This window comes from Onychostruthus taczanowskii, unplaced genomic scaffold (assembly GCF_017590055.1).
Source record: "Onychostruthus taczanowskii isolate IOZ18803 unplaced genomic scaffold, ASM1759005v1 scaffold4, whole genome shotgun sequence".
NCBI lineage: Eukaryota > Metazoa > Chordata > Aves > Passeriformes > Passeridae > Onychostruthus > Onychostruthus taczanowskii.
The window spans coordinates 20,361,815-20,378,752 of record NW_024501459.1 but is presented as its reverse complement, the minus strand read 5'-3'; the positions used below and the strand labels follow the sequence as shown (position 1 = coordinate 20,378,752).

General features: G+C 40.5%; 1 protein-coding gene across 4 annotated transcripts in view; it reads right to left on the bottom strand.

Annotated features, from left to right (window-relative positions):
- The window catches only part of MATN2 (matrilin 2), a 68,665-nt gene extending 51,727 nt beyond the window's left edge, over positions 1 to 16,938 (bottom strand). For 3 of the 4 annotated variants that reach the window (XM_041413051.1, XM_041413054.1, XM_041413053.1), the window contains exons 1-2: positions 16,577 to 16,624; positions 7,423 to 7,584 (exon numbers count right to left, since the gene is read on the bottom strand). In XM_041413051.1, coding sequence (XP_041268985.1) covers positions 7,423 to 7,555 — 133 coding nt within the window. In that variant the 5' untranslated portion in view covers positions 7,556 to 7,584; positions 16,577 to 16,624. Of the gene's footprint in view, positions 1 to 7,422; positions 7,585 to 16,576; positions 16,625 to 16,801 lie in introns of those variants that run through there. The other variant, XM_041413052.1, reaches the window with a different exon arrangement.

The window sequence follows — 16,938 nt, the reverse complement described above, 5'->3', positions numbered from 1 at the left end:
TTGCCTCTGACAAAATCTTTTCTGAACTTCCAAAATTTCTGGGACAACTATACAGCAGGAGGCTCTTGTCCAGAGATTTCCATTTCCTTCTACATGCAAATGCTTCATTATTAGTCACTGCAGTGACTAAAGTAGTATATTACTTTGTTCTCATTTCACCTCACTATTTCTATTCCTTCTCTGTCACACTTTTCAAAATAACAAGGTCATTATTAACACTAAGTCTCTCTACATCCAAAGTCCCAGAACTGACTCATAGTATTTCTTCATTTCTTTACCTATACTGGTGGCTCTCTGGTATGAAGCCAAAGTATGGTGTAAGGATAGTCTCAAGTTTCTTAGTTCTTTCTGCATATTTCAGCTGCTCTGAGACAGAAACTATTGGGTCTCCTGACAGGAGTCAAACCTGCTTTCACGGTCAGGAGGACCAGGGAGCAGGTTGTTTTCCTTGCAGGCAGTGGAACACCTGCACAGAAGGATAAAGTATCCTGATATCCCCATGCACATGGCAACATGAAAATCTACCCACCACTTTTCTGACAGAAACAAATGTCATGTGCTCTCAGCTAAGGATAGCTTACGCCCATGAGAGATGAGGAATTCATTTTCTGAGCCACGATGAAGAAACTCATGGTACACACAGTAATGCTACTTTGCATCCTGCTCCCACAGCCAGCCTGGAAGCACTTACTCTGTGACTGTCTTTTCCTGCACTCACCTGTAAAACATCAAATCACAACCAACATGAAAAAGGTGATTGTATGGGAGAAGGTGATCTTTTTATCTTTCTGCTTCAAGATCTGAGACTCCCATCTTGCCTGAGCTACTTAGGGTGCTGTTGGTGACACAGAAATTATTAAAGAGAGAGAATGGATATAGAAAGTAAACAATTGTTAGTAGCAGCATAGACAATCTAGAGGAAAAAAATGTGACCTTACCGAGTTTGTGGTGTCCTGCTTTCAGGATATTAGCTTAACATTTTAAGAACTTCTATCAATACTTTTTTTTTAAAGTTGCCCATGTCTTTGTTTACAGGGAAAGCTGTTAGCAACCTCAACATTACTCATTGATCAGCTGACCTGAAACCACATTTTTCTATCTATTGGTAACGGTCTAAGTATTAGATTCTTTTCCAGAACAAATTCAGAAACAGCATGAGGGAATAGTGCTGTATACCATTCCCCCTGTCTCCCAAAACATGTGGGACATCAGGTCTACTGGTGAACCAGCAGTTCTTCCTTTCAACAGTACTTAAATGAGATGGTGTCTTCAAGGTTCCAAAGCAATTTGAAGCATGTTGTCCTCATCCACAACAGTGTCTGAATACCCATTCATGCCTATAAAATGAGATGTTCTTGAAGTCATGCAAATACTGTTTCCATGATTTTCAAATTAATTTTGTACATATGTACTTTTTAAATTAAGAAGGCAAAATGCTCAAAATGAAGTCAAAACCAGCACACTGCTGAAATGTCAGTATTCTTTCTTTTGGCCTGATTTTTTCTTCAAGATATAATACACAGAGGAGGCTTTGAGCTCCTTGAGAATATACTCATAACAACAGTTTTTTTTACTCACAGTAATATTCCTCACTGAATAATTGTCAAGGAAAACTTTTTCAAACAGAAATGGTATTTCACAGTAATTTGTGGGGGCTGTAACAAACAAATTCAGAAATACAAAGATCATTTGATGTTTAGTTCATGACTCAAGTTTTTTTCTGTAACAGCAGATATTCTTTCATCCTGTGGAAATATTACAAATTACCTTTAGAAAAAAGGAAAAGAGGAAAAAAAGGGTGGGGGAGGGGCAAATTAAAAGAATAAGAAAACAAAACAAAGAAAGAAGGGAGGAAGGAGGGAAGAGGGAAAAGGCTTTGTTAGAGGGAATACACATTAAAGAAATACAATCCAATTTGTTGTGATGCTGGAAATCAAATTATATTCCATATAATTTAAATTACAGAAATACCCCATAGGTGACTTAAAAGTGAATGTGATTTTGATACATGAAAACTAATAATGAATACTAAATACAAGAGTTGGCAAGCAGAATGTTGTTCTGTGGTTAAAAACTGCTAGCACAGACCAAAATCCAAACTTTCGGATCTCCATGATAATTGGCTACAGATGAGCATACTCAGATTAGGACAAAAATCCCTGAGGTCTGTCACGGTCCCAGCTAGTCCTCATGGCTCATTAGCTGGGGCTGTTTAAGGGATAACAGCTGCTGCAGGAACAACTGGCTGGGCAGGGATATGGTTGCTGATCACATCTCTCTTTCTCAGATGCTGGGATCTCTGTGAGGGGCTGGGGAGGCACAGCCTTAGCAGAAACCAGGCTACCAAGCCCCAAATCCACAGAGAGAGGGTATTCTACTGTGCATAAACCCCAGAATCTGAAAAAGCAGCTACTGTGGGGGAGAGGCCAACAGCTGAGAGATTAAGATGAGAGTTAGCATAAAGTTCATGGACGGCCTCTCAGCTATTGAAACAAGCACTACTGAGAAGCAAAACACACCATTGCTAATATTGCCTTGCAGCACAATGATTGCAGTACGTATCTACACACCTCAGAAGGAAAAACCAGGTGATTTTGCAGGCTGTAAAATGCTTTGTTTGCTTTCTTTCCAAACATAACGTGTTTCTATTTATATGGCAATATCATGTTTTGAACAGAAAACTGAGAGGTAAATAAATGGATAGGTATTTGATTACCCTGTATCCTTACAAAAACTTGGCTAGGATTTTGCTTGAATTTTAACTACTTATGTGGTAATTCAAAGGATATAATTTGCAACCACTTCCTGCCTTCATCTGGTGCATGGAAGAGTTTTCATCTCCCCCAGTACAGTATGTCTAACACATATAGTTAACTGTGACATAGTTCGCATTTCAATTGCAGTACAGACTTCAGTTACAATAATTCTACTTTCTGACAGGATTATGTCTGAGGACATAAAACTTGTCAGGCTTGCATTTGTGTGAAGAAATAACACACACATAGGCTGAGGCTGTGAATTAGCTCCTTACAGCAGAAAGCATCCCACATTGGCTCAACAGTCCACGTTAGCAGAATTTAGAGATCTCTGGTAAGCTCTTACTGTATAAATATACAATGAATTAAACCAAAATTAAACAGGAATCTTATCTGCACTCCACAGAAGCATGATGGGTTGGGCTCACTTCTGTCACATGCTTTCCCTCCTGATTTGCTGCTAAAATAACTCAGAATGTTTAACCTGATAATGTCTTAAGACCTAAAGTTACATACATTCAAGTTTAAGAACTGGGTTGGAGATAAGAATCCTTGGATTAATTTTAACTGGCTGTAGCAAGTGATTCACAAACTTAGTGAGTGTTCCACATAGTTCCTATTACTTCACTTCATATTATTAGTGGAGTCATACATATACAAGCAAGAGACAAATCATTGTATATTTTGTTGCAAAATATAATTTAATGCAGAGAGAGGCATTTGCTTTTGCAGCAGCTTCCACTGAACAGGAGCCAAGTACACTTCCTTCTTGGCCTCCTTTCCCCTGTTTTAATTTTGCGCAGTATCCGTTAATTTTTTGTTGTTTCTTCTGGTATCATGTAATATCTAAAGGAATGCCCCCTAAATTAACTTTTCTCCTTAAACAGTTATTTTCAAAATCATGTAGCTGCATGTTTCTTATTCCTAAGGAACAGAAAGAATATTATTGTTTAGAATAGTATTCTACATTCTAGCTTTTACTGTATTCACTACAGCTTTCCTGCATTTACTTCAGATCTTTCCAAAGAAGTATGCCCATATGAAATGAAATACATGCCCAGTTTACTAGAACAGAGTTCATCAAGAAAAAAAGCAAACACAAACACTTGTGGGGTTTTTTTTTACAGTGTGGGAATTTTGATTTGCTTTGTTTTGTAATAAATTATTAAGATGCAGTAGGGCCTAAGTCCCAAATCTGCTTCAGAAAAAAACCTCATAACTTCAAATACCAAAAAGGCACTACTACGTCTTGGATCTACAAGGACTGGATGCACGTTGCTTCTAGACATGAAACCTGCTGAAGGGTGTTGTAGACCTCTCACTGGCCTTGCAAACATGGAAAATCACCACTCTGGACAACTGACCTTGCTCTTCATCAGTCTGTTTAGGTGCAGAAGTCCATTTCATTGGACTTCAAGGGAATCAGCTAATCTAACAGATTAGTCATCTTTGTAACCATATAGCAAGTATATCACTGCTTTTCTTTAGAAAATAACAATCTATTATTTTCCTTTCACAAATCAGGATAAGTCAAATTTGATCCAAACTCTGGATCAAAGTACTGTTGAAGGGAAAAAGAAAGCAAAATCTAGTTCATATGTCAGACAAGGGGAAAGGTGACTCTTATCTGCTACAGGAAAGAGAAACTGACATCTTACATCCTTCTGTTGTTTCACAAGATCCTGCACAACCATGGAAACAATTATTTAAAACATAAATATACCTGCACGAGAACAGCATCTTTCAGCAACATAATACAAATTATTTTATTACTTGAAATACATGCGTACCTAATATGTTGCAAGAAAGACTTAAGAAAATGTTAAAAGTTAATTAATTTGGCAGAATTGACAAGTTTTTTATATTTGGAAGCCTGACTCAGTGTTTAATAAAAGAAAAACCTGCAAAGCAGTTTGGCTTTCAAGGGCCATATAGTGAGAGTTCCTAAAACTCTATTTCCAATAGATCCTTGAACAAAATATTTCAGCTCTTTCACAGAAATTACTAGCTATAGCAATAATAATTTCAAACAGCAATAAGCAATGCAAAGACCTGCCAAATTAAAACAATGTGCATTGAGATTTAGTTGAAAAATTGCTGAATAAGAAAAATATATATCTTTTCAGACACAGTTCATTCCTCCAGAAGACTTTGCTAAAATGTATAGGAAATTAGACCTAACAAGACTATTAAGAAATCTATGAATTATTAGTGCATGGCTGATGAAAAATTAAATCCTCCTAAACCTGGATCTCAAAGAACTTTTTTCTCTATATGGACAATTCCACAGAATTTTTCATCCATTCTATTTTACTTATTTAACTTGTCAGTCTCCTAGAACAATGACTTTTACTTCTGTACTTGGACACCACTGTATTTTACCAGTAAATAGTTATCACAGCAATACACTTTTGTTTTAAAAATGGTGAAAAGAAGAAAAAAGGAATAAAAGTATTTTAATACTGCTATACTTACATAGCATAAACTTTCATTTTAGTCCTGAAAAAGAGACTTCCATCCAAAAAAATCCAACCCCTAACCTTAGATTTTATTACTTTTCCAGGTACCCGTTGGTTCTTTGCAGCTATTTTGCTCCATTTTGCCTGCCAAGCAAGTCTTTACACAACTGCAGCAATTGTCATCACTACCACTACTTATTAAATGCATACTACATAGAATGTGACAACTTCTAATCCCTGTTAAATTGCTGGAATTCTGGAGTGATTTTATTAAGTCTATTACTTGATGTCATGGAGATCATGTTTTGGCCCTGTTCTTTCTCATGCCATTTATGGAACACTCAACTTTCCAGCACAGTGGCACTTTACACATTCTGTTCTTTACAGAGAGGCATGCTTTTACCACGCCGCTGTTTCTATACATTGCTGCACATCAGCAGGTGACCTAATTTCTTGAAACAGAGTGCAAGGCCCAAGAGTCTGACTCCAAACTGCCACGTACTTTTATAGGCTGGCTCAGAGAATGTTCCAAGTTTTTTGCATCATTTAATGTCTTGAAGAGGTTCCTTTAGCCAGAACTGTTTGCATCCTGCACATGCCAAACTGAGTAGGGATCCAGTGGTTTCCAAATGCAGGGACCAGAAATCTCTTGGCTTTTGAAAGAAGAAATAAATAATTTAATCCATATGTTTTGATTTATACTGAGTGCTACACCCCTTTATATATTTTCCACTATTTAAATTTGAAAGAGAGGTTATAAAAGGAATTTTTAAAAATCACAAGGAAAATGGCAACTGAGAAATGTGACACTTTCTCCACATAACACCTTGCCTCTGCATTCATTTTCTGCAGAGATGGACAGTTTATTTCTTAAAGTAATAAGTTCACTTAGGGTATTTGCTAAATCCTAAAATATTCAGGAAGAGCTCCTATATAATCACATTTAAGAATTTAGGATTTTAGAAAGTTTGAGATTCTTGTTAAGTAAGGTGTGAATGTGGATATTTCTCTTTGTTGTCCTACATCCATGGTTTCTTAAGAATTAGATCTCCAGAGCTGTGGTTTTCAGCTTTCAGCAGAACCCCAAGTGTTTCAGGACTGTGTCTATTAGTTTTGCGGAAGATTAATAAGAAATGGAAATCTGTTATACTTTGTTTTAATTTGTCCTATTGGAATTGAAAACCAATGTTTTTAGGTTAACAGACTGTGAATGGTACTTTATGGAGTTTTACATCATTTAAAGGATTACGTTTTATTTAGACAAAGCATTTCACTGATAAAACTTGCTGCACTCCTCTCTGTCACCCATTCTCCCATATTCTTTCTTTCTTCCCAATGTATCTTCTGCAGGACATTTCACATTCCTCATGTTCATGGGTTAGGTGACCTTTATGGAGTCCACTTACCATCTCCCAGTGGCTGGAGAGAGGTATCTGATGACATCTACTACTGATGGAAATCATTAATCCCTAATGATAGGCTGTGTCCAAACCCCATCCATGCTGTGTTTTCATAACCTGACAATTACTTTAAACAATTAGCAATAGACAGTTATTCTAAGTCACAAACTGTGAGGAAACTAAAAAGTTGACTGTGATACACAAGTGATGTCCAACAATAGAGAGATGAACCTTATGTTTTAAAACATGACAGCCCACAAGCTGAAACTGATACACCCTGTCCTAAGATTTTTGGCAAAAGAGGAAAAAATTACCTCATTATAAAAAATTACTCATTATAAATAAATCTGACAAAATAAAGGGATTAGCATCAAGTAATGTAATGACAAGCCTCATTTCAATAGCCACAGATTTCTATTCAATCATCTTTATGCACATTACACACATGCAGATGGGTAAAACTTTCCAGCATGGTAAAAGGCTCATTTGACAGAACCTCCATGGACCAGCATGTATTTCCTCTAAATACTGAAAATAAAGTTGTTTCTTTTTTTTCAAGCAAACAGTCCAGTAGCAAATATTTATTTAATATCACATACATGAAATAAATCTGGTACCCCAAAAGTAAAAAACTTCTTTCAACAGCTGCTACCTCGTCAACAAACTTTATCACTGCTGGCAAATGAAAATCTCCTTTTTGTTATAGACTAAATCAGCCAAGGTTTGGCCAGCTGCTTATGCCTTTTATGATTTGTACTTGAGACAGGTTTTGGTAGTGGTGTTTAGGGTATTTTGTGTGCAACTTACCCAGTAGAGATTGTGTGTTAACATCCCTTCTGCGGGTGAAATGTCTTCCGGGGAGATCCTTTGCCATGACAGTGGAAAGCAGAGTGTGTGCAAATAGCAGAAGGAAACATGCAATCATTTTCTTCATCTTCATGAAACAGGGGGACGTGCAAGGATGTAACACTGCAAGAGGAGAAAAGGAGGTAAGTTCTTTGATTACATAAAAAGAAGCAGCAGAAGACATCAGTCACCCAGCAGCATTGCTTCCCTTCCATCACATACAAACATGCAGACGCACGGGCACCGAATAATACCTACAACTTTAAGAAATAAGGTTTACACAATAACAGCAGTTGGCAGTCCCTGTATACCTTTCTAAGTATTGTTAGTTGAAGTCCATAGTCAACATTGACAACAATTTATAACAATCAAGTATTTTTAAAGCAAGAAAAGGAAGTTTGTATCACTCAGCCTGTCAGCAGAAACAGGTTTGAGGAGGACACAAATATATTTTGGTTACTCCACTCAGTGCTCCTTTGCAATTTTTTTCACAAGTTCCTGTAGTCTGAAGATTTCTTGCTTCAGAAAATCTTGGATAATTAAAAAAGAAAGAAGAAAATATATTTCAGTGAACTGGTGACAACTCATGCTTACTTTTCAGAAGACAGTCCATGGTTGCTAACATGAAGATACCAGTGCAAGATTAATCTTGCTTGTAAGAATAGACTCCTGGGGACTGGAAAGGAGTTTGCCATAGGTTCTGGAGCAATTTTAGCATACAGAAGAACAAATTGACAGCCAAAATTCCTACATTAAGAGATGATTCCTGACCAGGAACCTGTTAATGCATAATGAAAATCCATGGCTAACTCTGCCACAAACAGAAAACTGACATGCTAGAGACTAACTTTCTGGCTGTGCTCCCCATTGGTGTCTTCCTCAGACAGAGGCTCCTTCTACGCTCCCCCAAACCTTTATTGTCATGGTTGAGAGCATCCCACAGGAGCTGGATTCAGTCTTGGAGTGGGTGATACAATGAAACTTAGTAAAGAGCTCCCCTAGGTGTGCAAGACATGGATAGAGCTACCCACTCTCATAACAAAGAACTGTTTTAACTGAATCTGAGTGGAACTTCTGAAGCAGTGAAAATTTTAACAGTTATTCTTGGTGAAGTAACTAAGACTTGAAAACAATTTTAACAGGGCCCTAAACCTAACAAGATAAGGAACAGAAGGCACCTAAATGCTTCAGTTCTGAAAGATAATTCATTTTCTTTCCCACCATAAGCTATTCACTGGCAGAAAGGAAAATTCTGAATAACTATTTTCTCTCTAATAAAGATATTTTATTCATCATTTTTCAGTCTTTCCCACACAACCATTGCACATAATGTATTTTTTTGATCATCAATCTATTTTCCCTTGTGTGTATCCTACTCAGCAGCCCAAAATGCAGACACAACATTCTGGTGCATACGCCAAAATGAGTCTTTGCACTCAAAATGCCCAACCTTACTTCAGTGTTCAATATCATCCAGTAATGGGCAATACATGATTCAAGGACATTTGATCTAGGAAAGAGATGGAAATAGCTGGTGTTTATAAAAATGGCCACAAAATAATTAAATTTGTGGGCATCTGGATGGTATTATTGCTAGAGTTTTTCCAGTGTTCTAGTCAGAAACAGATGAACACTGGAAACAACACACACCACTGGAAATGGGACTATGTTTTGCTGGAGGCAACAGTTGTTAAATCTGGAGATCACCAGTCCCAGGTATCTCTTCACTCCTCAGAACATCAACACAGACAGGGCTGTGCCGGGGTCTCCTCTCACTCAGGCCTGCTCATTCAGCACACGAGGCAAATGGACCTCACGGACACACGCCAGCTCTAGCACTGATGTTTCAGGAAATCAGAAGCCATGCTGTCAGGGTTAGAGAATAGAGAAATATCCTTGTTGCAAGGCTGTTACAGGAACTAGGTATGAACAGAATGCTCAAGAGGGCTTTCTGGTTCTTAACAACTTATCAGAGGCCTAACTCATTCCTCCTTTCTATTCACCCTAAACAGCTGTGAAGATGGCACTAAACTCTAAAAAAAGCCATTTTAGCTGTGGCTGATGGCACATTAAAGAACCAAGTACAACTCCAGAAATAAGAGAAAAAAGTGTTTGTTGTGATTTGAAGTCTTTGAATTCTGTGAGGAAAATGTTTACATAGCATACAAATATATAATTACCTGACCCTATAAACTGAGTTGTCTCCATAATCATTCATTAGCTGTCATTGAATTCTGGAATACATTAAATATTTTCAATTTAGTGTAATTTTTACCAATCCCTCTGAAAAGTAAAGTTGGAGTACTAAAGAAACAGAACCACTGAATAACATTTTGTTCAATAGTACTCTGGATTCAGAAACTTTAGATCCTCAGATCTCAGTATCTCAATATCTCTAGTCTGATAATCAGAAAATAAATCTATTAAGAGATCCACCAAAAAGGATCCTACTCTTGCTAAAATAAAATCTACTAGGAACACACTCCTACTCTCACAAACTGTGTTCTAAAATACTGTTTCAAACAGAAGCTATAATTAACAGCGAAGAGGTTCAGTTGCCTCATCTTCAAAAAAAAAAAAAAAAACAACAACAACATATAATCTAAAATAAAAATGTGAGAAGGAAAAAACAAAAAACGCCAAAGCCAAAGGCTGTATATGTGATACCATGCACTGATCCAAGCCTGCTGTCACCCCTTCATCCACACTGAAAGCTTCTGTGCTGCTTTCGTGGGGTGATGACAGCCTGGACTTGTGTGCTTTGCTCTAGTTCCAGCTACATATTTGTGTCCACTGCTGCTTTAACATGACCAGTCTGTATTGTGGTTGCATGGCTGCTCCTCATACAGTCCTCCCATGGTTCTCTGTTTATCTTCAGGGCCTTCTGCAAGGTCTCCTGTCTTCACTCTAGAAGCTGGATGGTGTTTACTGCACCACATTTGGTATTTAACACCTCATTTTTCCAGCAGGCTAAGCCCTTCTGCCACAGCCCTCTGTATCTCCCCACTGTTGGGTAACCCTTGCTCTACCAGCTGAGAACACATTCCCAAAGTACCAAACTTACAAAGTCATATTTTTGTGGCTATCTGGTGAATATATTTTGGGCACTTTGATTCCAGCTGTCAGCACTATACTATTGGGAACCAACTCCCCATGGCAGACCCAAAAGCAAATCACTGCAAGACAAACATCCTGAACAGCTCGAAAAACCAAAAACAACAACAACAACAACAACAAACCCAACAATAACAACAACAAAAAAAATACCCAGCAAGAGGAGGCTTGCCAGTCCATGGGGCTTTACCAGGTTGAGCACCAGATTCACCAGCTTTCACTGCTCCACTCCTCTACCCACAGAGAGAGGAAGAAGAGTGAGGCTTTCACAGCAGCCTTGGAGCACTCAGTGCAGCACAGTGCTGTGCTAACAGAGAAGAGACAACTGCTGCTCACAGAGGTACAATCTCGCTGTGCTGGACATGTGAAGAAGCTGCTAACAGAGAAGAGACAACTGCTGCTCACAGAGGTACAATCTGGTGGTGGCTGCTGGCCATATCTGCAGCTGTCTAGAAGAAGTTTAGTATAAAAGAGGAGAGTCTCCCAGAAGATGGCAAATAAACAGACAGGCTCTCTGTTCTTTTAAGGCTTCCCTCATTCCCTAACTGGCTGCTAGTCAAGAGCTGAATATTGCCATGGTGTGTTCTTACCAATTTTACCTGTGTTAGCTTAGCCATATACCCATGCATCAGAGTAATTTTTCTGATGCACTGTTATGGAGTTTCATGAACCACAGTGTAGGAACGCTAATAAATAAAATTGAGATTTCATCTTTAAAATACCTATTTCCTTTGTTGGACAGCAGTGAAACAATACAAGCCTGTTTTTATGCTTTCAAATATCTTTCCATGAAATTCTCCTTGTAAAGGACTGATGGCTGTTTTGAACAGACATTATTGAATATTCAGTGTCAGTGGTAATAAATCAGTGACCTTCTCCATTGCCTGTTGCAGGTTAAATATTTGTCCTCTTCACTGTGATAACTCTTAAATAATATCAAGGGAAAAGAGATGCTCTGTGGCTTACGTCAAAGTCAGTGTTCTCCCACCTCTTACCACACTTCAGGAAAATTTATTTTAGAGAGAAGCAGAAAACCCCTCACTGGCCTGAAAGATCACCTTTTTTTCACTCAAGTACCTTAAAGCGTACCTGTCTTTGCTGAGCAGATCATGCTGAAAAACAAATTGGAAAACAAGTAATATGTTTCAGCTCATACCTTCTCCTCCTCTGTATGGTCTCCCTCCTTGTCTTGTAGTACAAGTTTCCTTCCAAGGATAAATCAGAAACATAAATTCCACAAATCCCTGCCTCTCTACCTTCTCCAGCTACCAACAAAACTGGCACAATACACAGAAGGGGAAATACTCAATAGTTACGTGGAACACCAACACCTGCAAATAGTATCTCCTCTCTTGAACCCTGTATAATTTCTCATCATAGATGGGAGAGGAAGAGAAGACAAAAAAGCACCAGAGCAACAGCTATTAGCAAGACAGAGGTTGCCTTTTTCTTGTTTCACAGTTAAAAGAGACATTCATTTACTCTCATTAAGCTTCCATCAGACCTAACTTCAGTGTTTTTAAGTTATAAAGAACACAAGTTCATAGAAGAGAACCATTCTGAAGTTCTTTCAGCATTCTTTATTATCTCCCCATTTTTAAGGTAACAGGAAACTGTGATCTGATCAAATCAAAAACTTTCACTGAAGGTAAATGAACTGCAAGCAATCTATGTGAGTCAATAAAATCAGTCTGTTTCCCCAATTTAGCAAACATGGTGAGTTAGTTGGAAAAATAAATGAGGTCTTATAACATGAAAGCCACAAAATACCTCTTTCTCAATCCCACCATCTCAGAAATTAAAAAAAAAAAGGGCTGCAGGCACTGTAAAGCCCTTTTAACTATCAGTTACAATATATTCCAAAGTACTTCACTCTCCACAAGCCAGCACACGCATTTCTAGTTCACTACTCATTAAAATCACTGTGTAGCATGGGCATCAGGACACAGAGTATTAGTAATTTCCTCTGTCTTTCTGGACCAGTTGCTGACACAGGCATTTTCCAGTTCTAAAAAAGGGCTATAGAGGCCCACAGAGTCCAAAATCACAAAACATCATTATAAATCATATATATATATATATATATATATATATATATATATAATGTCCCTATCCATGCAGGTGTTGTGTGGGGGCAGGTAGCCACAACTGGGATGGTGATATTTAGCACATCAGTGAGAAGAACCATCTTGCCTTCATCATTAGAAAGGAGCAATCTACTGTCACCCTGTTTCACCAAAAGATAGACTGCATTTTCTGTAACTCCTTGCTGCATAAGGAAGGCTTCACTAGGCTTAGCAGCACAGGAAAGGTAGACACCCATTCCAAATCAGGACTATCAACTACATTTCACCAATAGAGTTAAATCACCAAGAAGAAACGAAGTTTCAGGTGCTGTAAGTTTGTAAATTCCTCACATGCTGTTCAACCCTGAGGGCAGGCACTAGGTGCCCATGAACCTAGATGTCCATGAACCCAAACCTGCACCGCGTCCTGCAAAGCATCAGAGCAGTACTCACTTGTTAAAACAAGTTTTTTAGCTCCTTTTAAGAGGCTACCTTGGGCCATTCGTGCTGTCAGTAGTATGAGATAAATCTGGGAAGCTCATTATCTGAAAGTCAATTAGCAATTCTGGTGTATTCTGAAACAGCCAACCCAATTACAAACAGCTTTCACAGTAGCACAGCAAGCCACCACAATAACAAAATGAACTGTTGACTTGGCAACATCAGTCTTGTATCAATCTGAAATAATGAGTGTCCAGACAGTATGAGTAACCTGAATCTGCAGTGGATTTAGGACCAGAAGTTGTGTACTCCAGTGTGAGAAGATTGGGACAAATTCTTTGCATGGATCCATGAAGCTTCATGCCACAGGTTGTTTTGTGTCTGCAGTGGGACACAATCCTAGCATGTGATAGCAATGTCTGCTCCAGACACGTCCGCATAGTAGTGAGGACAGGGTGACAACCACAGACTCACAAAGTCTTCCACCTTTGTCTCCTCTGCTTCCATACAGTCCTCCTCAACCAGCACATATCCCTACCTTGGCAGCTAGAAGGATATTCCAGTGCTCTCTGTACTGAGAGATGCCCCTGCCTTGCATAGGAATTGGGCTGCGGCTGAATCTCCACCAGTAGCTATTTATTCCAGCCGCTGCCGAAAATCCCACAGCGGAGCTGTAACTTGGACTAATAAAATCAAATGTGACAGTGGAGTAAATTAACTTTGATTTTGAAACAGTACAGGGAAGACCCAAAATGCATTACAGAGCAGTTCCTAGAAGGGGAGGTGAATGACATTTGGTAATCAGCCAAATATGCCCACAGACCCAACCCTGTACATGATACCCACGTGCAGAGCATAACCAAAGGTGCTCCAGGATACAGGAGGGCAACCACATTCTGGAAGCTGTCCAAAAAGTGCTGGGAATGGGGAAAGGACAACTTGCCTATCCAAGCACAAAGGCCAGATAAGCACACACATGAATTGATGAGTTCAGACACCGAAATATACAGCATATCAGAAAGAGCAGAGACCAGCATTCAATTTTATTGTCAAGATGTAAACACAGTGGGACTTCTACACAACAGACTTTGCTATTTAATGGGCTTAGAGTATATGTACTACATATATAATTTAATTTTATACAGCTCTAATGAAATGAAGAAGACTAAGGGATCTGTTGCTTAATTTAAAGTCATCTGTCTGAATGACATACAGACTTCCTGATGTCACTGTTATAAAATGAATAACTACTAAATCATATAATGATAGAATTATTTAGGTCAGAAAGGACCTCTGTAAGCCATCAGGTCCAACCTCTGCTCAGAGGTGAAGCTGAGGACCATTTCAGTAAATTCTCACCAAATAAAAGTTAATGGTGGTGCTATAGAACAGTACACCCATAGTATGGCTTACTCTGCATAGTTTCCAGTGGTCAGACACCAAGCTCTAGCAGTGAGAATTCTTATTTTATGACAGCATCAATCTCCATGCCATGATTTTCTTCTGTTGCCACTTGGACAATAGACCTTTTCATTATCTTGTTCTTTTGAGAAAGGCTCATTTGCACTTTCTGGTACTGAATCTCATCTAGACATCACAGTTTCCACAACATGCCCAGAAAAGTAGCATGGGAAAACTGAGAAAATTCACTTTTACCATGCACAGTAGGTATTTAAATGAAAGTATATATTATATGACATATTATACACATATAAGCTGCTTAGTTTTGTCTCTGAAGTAGTCACAAGCCACAGCAGACTTAACTGCAAACAGAAAGGTTTGGGGGGAAAAAAGGATACAGCGGTTCTGAAATTTATTTGCAAAGTCACACTGACCCAGTACCAACACCACTGTAAACAAATAATTTGGGGATTAAACTCACTCCATTCCAAACACTCTTTGCTCATAATGAAAACACTAACAATGAGTACATTGTATAAAAAGAGCTTGTTAATGATACCCACAATACAATTAAATAGTGCTTACTGTTTTACCTTCCTATGGAGATGGTTTATAAGTCATGAGAGAGTATTTAGATCTGATCAGCCTTTCTGTTTGCCTGGACTGACTAAAACATCTTTTACCATCACAGCTGGGTCCCTGAGCCCCAGCTCATACACAGCAGAATGTGCATTCCCTTGTTCATGAGAAATCCCAATGAAGTCAATGGAGAGACTCACATAAAGTAATTAGGTGTGAATATTGAGTGCAGGATTAAGGATCTTAATGGCAGCTTTGTGTAACTGAGTGCTGCATTTTCTGAAGATATAAAATAAATCAAATTTAATTTGATGAATATCACAGGGATATAAATTACATGAGGAAAAGTTTAGAAAATCTCGTGCTTAAAGCTGAGACATCTACATGAAAAGCATAACACTCCAAAACTATTTTGTAGATTTTGTAGGATTTAATGGAAAAACCATATGTGTATTTTATTCAGCTCTTGATTTAAGGAGAATTTTTGATGGAATACACTTTGATAGTTTCTTCTGAAGTAGTCAGCTGTTTGACAGAAACGCAGCTATAACATGTAACACGTCACCTTTTCAGACCTCAGTCAGGATCACTCACCTCTAGAACAATGGTCCCACAAGCAAACCCAAGCACTTAGGAATTATTACATAAATCAGCAGGTTGCATTCTTCTCTCTCAGTCAACAATATTCTACAATTTAGCAGTGATAGACGCCAGTTCAACACAGAAAGAACTGTCTTCTGAAGCAGGAATACATGGTCCTTAAAGATGCCATGATGATTTTTGCCAGATTAATGAGCACCACCTCAGTAGTTTCCAGGGTAAGTAGTTACATTCAGCAAACCGCCCCTCACTCCTTGCACCCCAGCAAACGCAGGGCTCTCAGGAAGCCCGGGCAGCCTCTCCTACCCTGCACGTCCCGGGTGACCCTGCAGCGCAGAGCTGCCGTGGGCTGTGCCCTGGCACGGGGAGAAGCCCCGGCCCGCTCTGCTGCAAGCTGGTAAAGACACCTGCAGGCTACTCTCGAACACGTTTCGAAGCAAAGTTCGGTTCCGATGCTACACTGGTCTTACAACACACTGCGGGGGGTTCCTTACGGCGCTGTTAAATGAGTTACTGCGGCATGCACGCGGAGGAGGATTAATTAAGTTTGCCCAGACCGACGCGGTCCAAAGGAAAGGGAAGCCCTCTCCTGCGGGCTGTACCACGAGCAGCAAACCGCTCCAGCGGGACCCAGCAAGCGAACATCCAACCCAGCCGCAGGCGCGGCCGCGGCCCCTCGCCTCGGCCTCCCGCTCCCCGCCGGGCCCCCGCCGCCCGCGCTGCAGCCCCCCGTTCCTCCGCCGCGCCGGGGCCCTGGGGCGGGGTGGCCGCCGGCAGTGCAGAGACTCGGGAGATGGCAGCGATGCCGAGCCGCGCCGGGGTGCGGTGTCCCCGGGCGGAGCGCCGCGGACCCGCCTGGCGGGCGGGAGAGGCGAGACGAGGCGGGGCAGGGCAGGCGGCAGAGCCGGGCTTACCTGAGGGGCTGGCGGGGCCGCTCCGCTCGGCGCGGCAGCGGCGGCGGCCGGGAGCGAGCGCGGAGCCTCCTCCCCTCGGCGCGGCCCCGGACGGCGCTCCCCCGCCCGCCCCTCGGGAGCAGCCGCCTCCCGCCGGCCCCGTCCCCGGCGGCAGGAGCCCGGCTCAGCTGAGGGGAGGGAAAGCGGGGAGTCCCGCTATGGAGACACCGGCTGTCCTGCCCAGACCTCCAGAGCCGCCGCGGGAGGAGCCGCGGAGAGCCGCGTTCCTCTCTCCTCAGCCGCCTCTGCCGTCAGGGACGCGGTTCTTCACTCTTGCCCCGCTGCGGGGTACGACGTGCCGTCCCACTCCTTCCTGCCTGGCC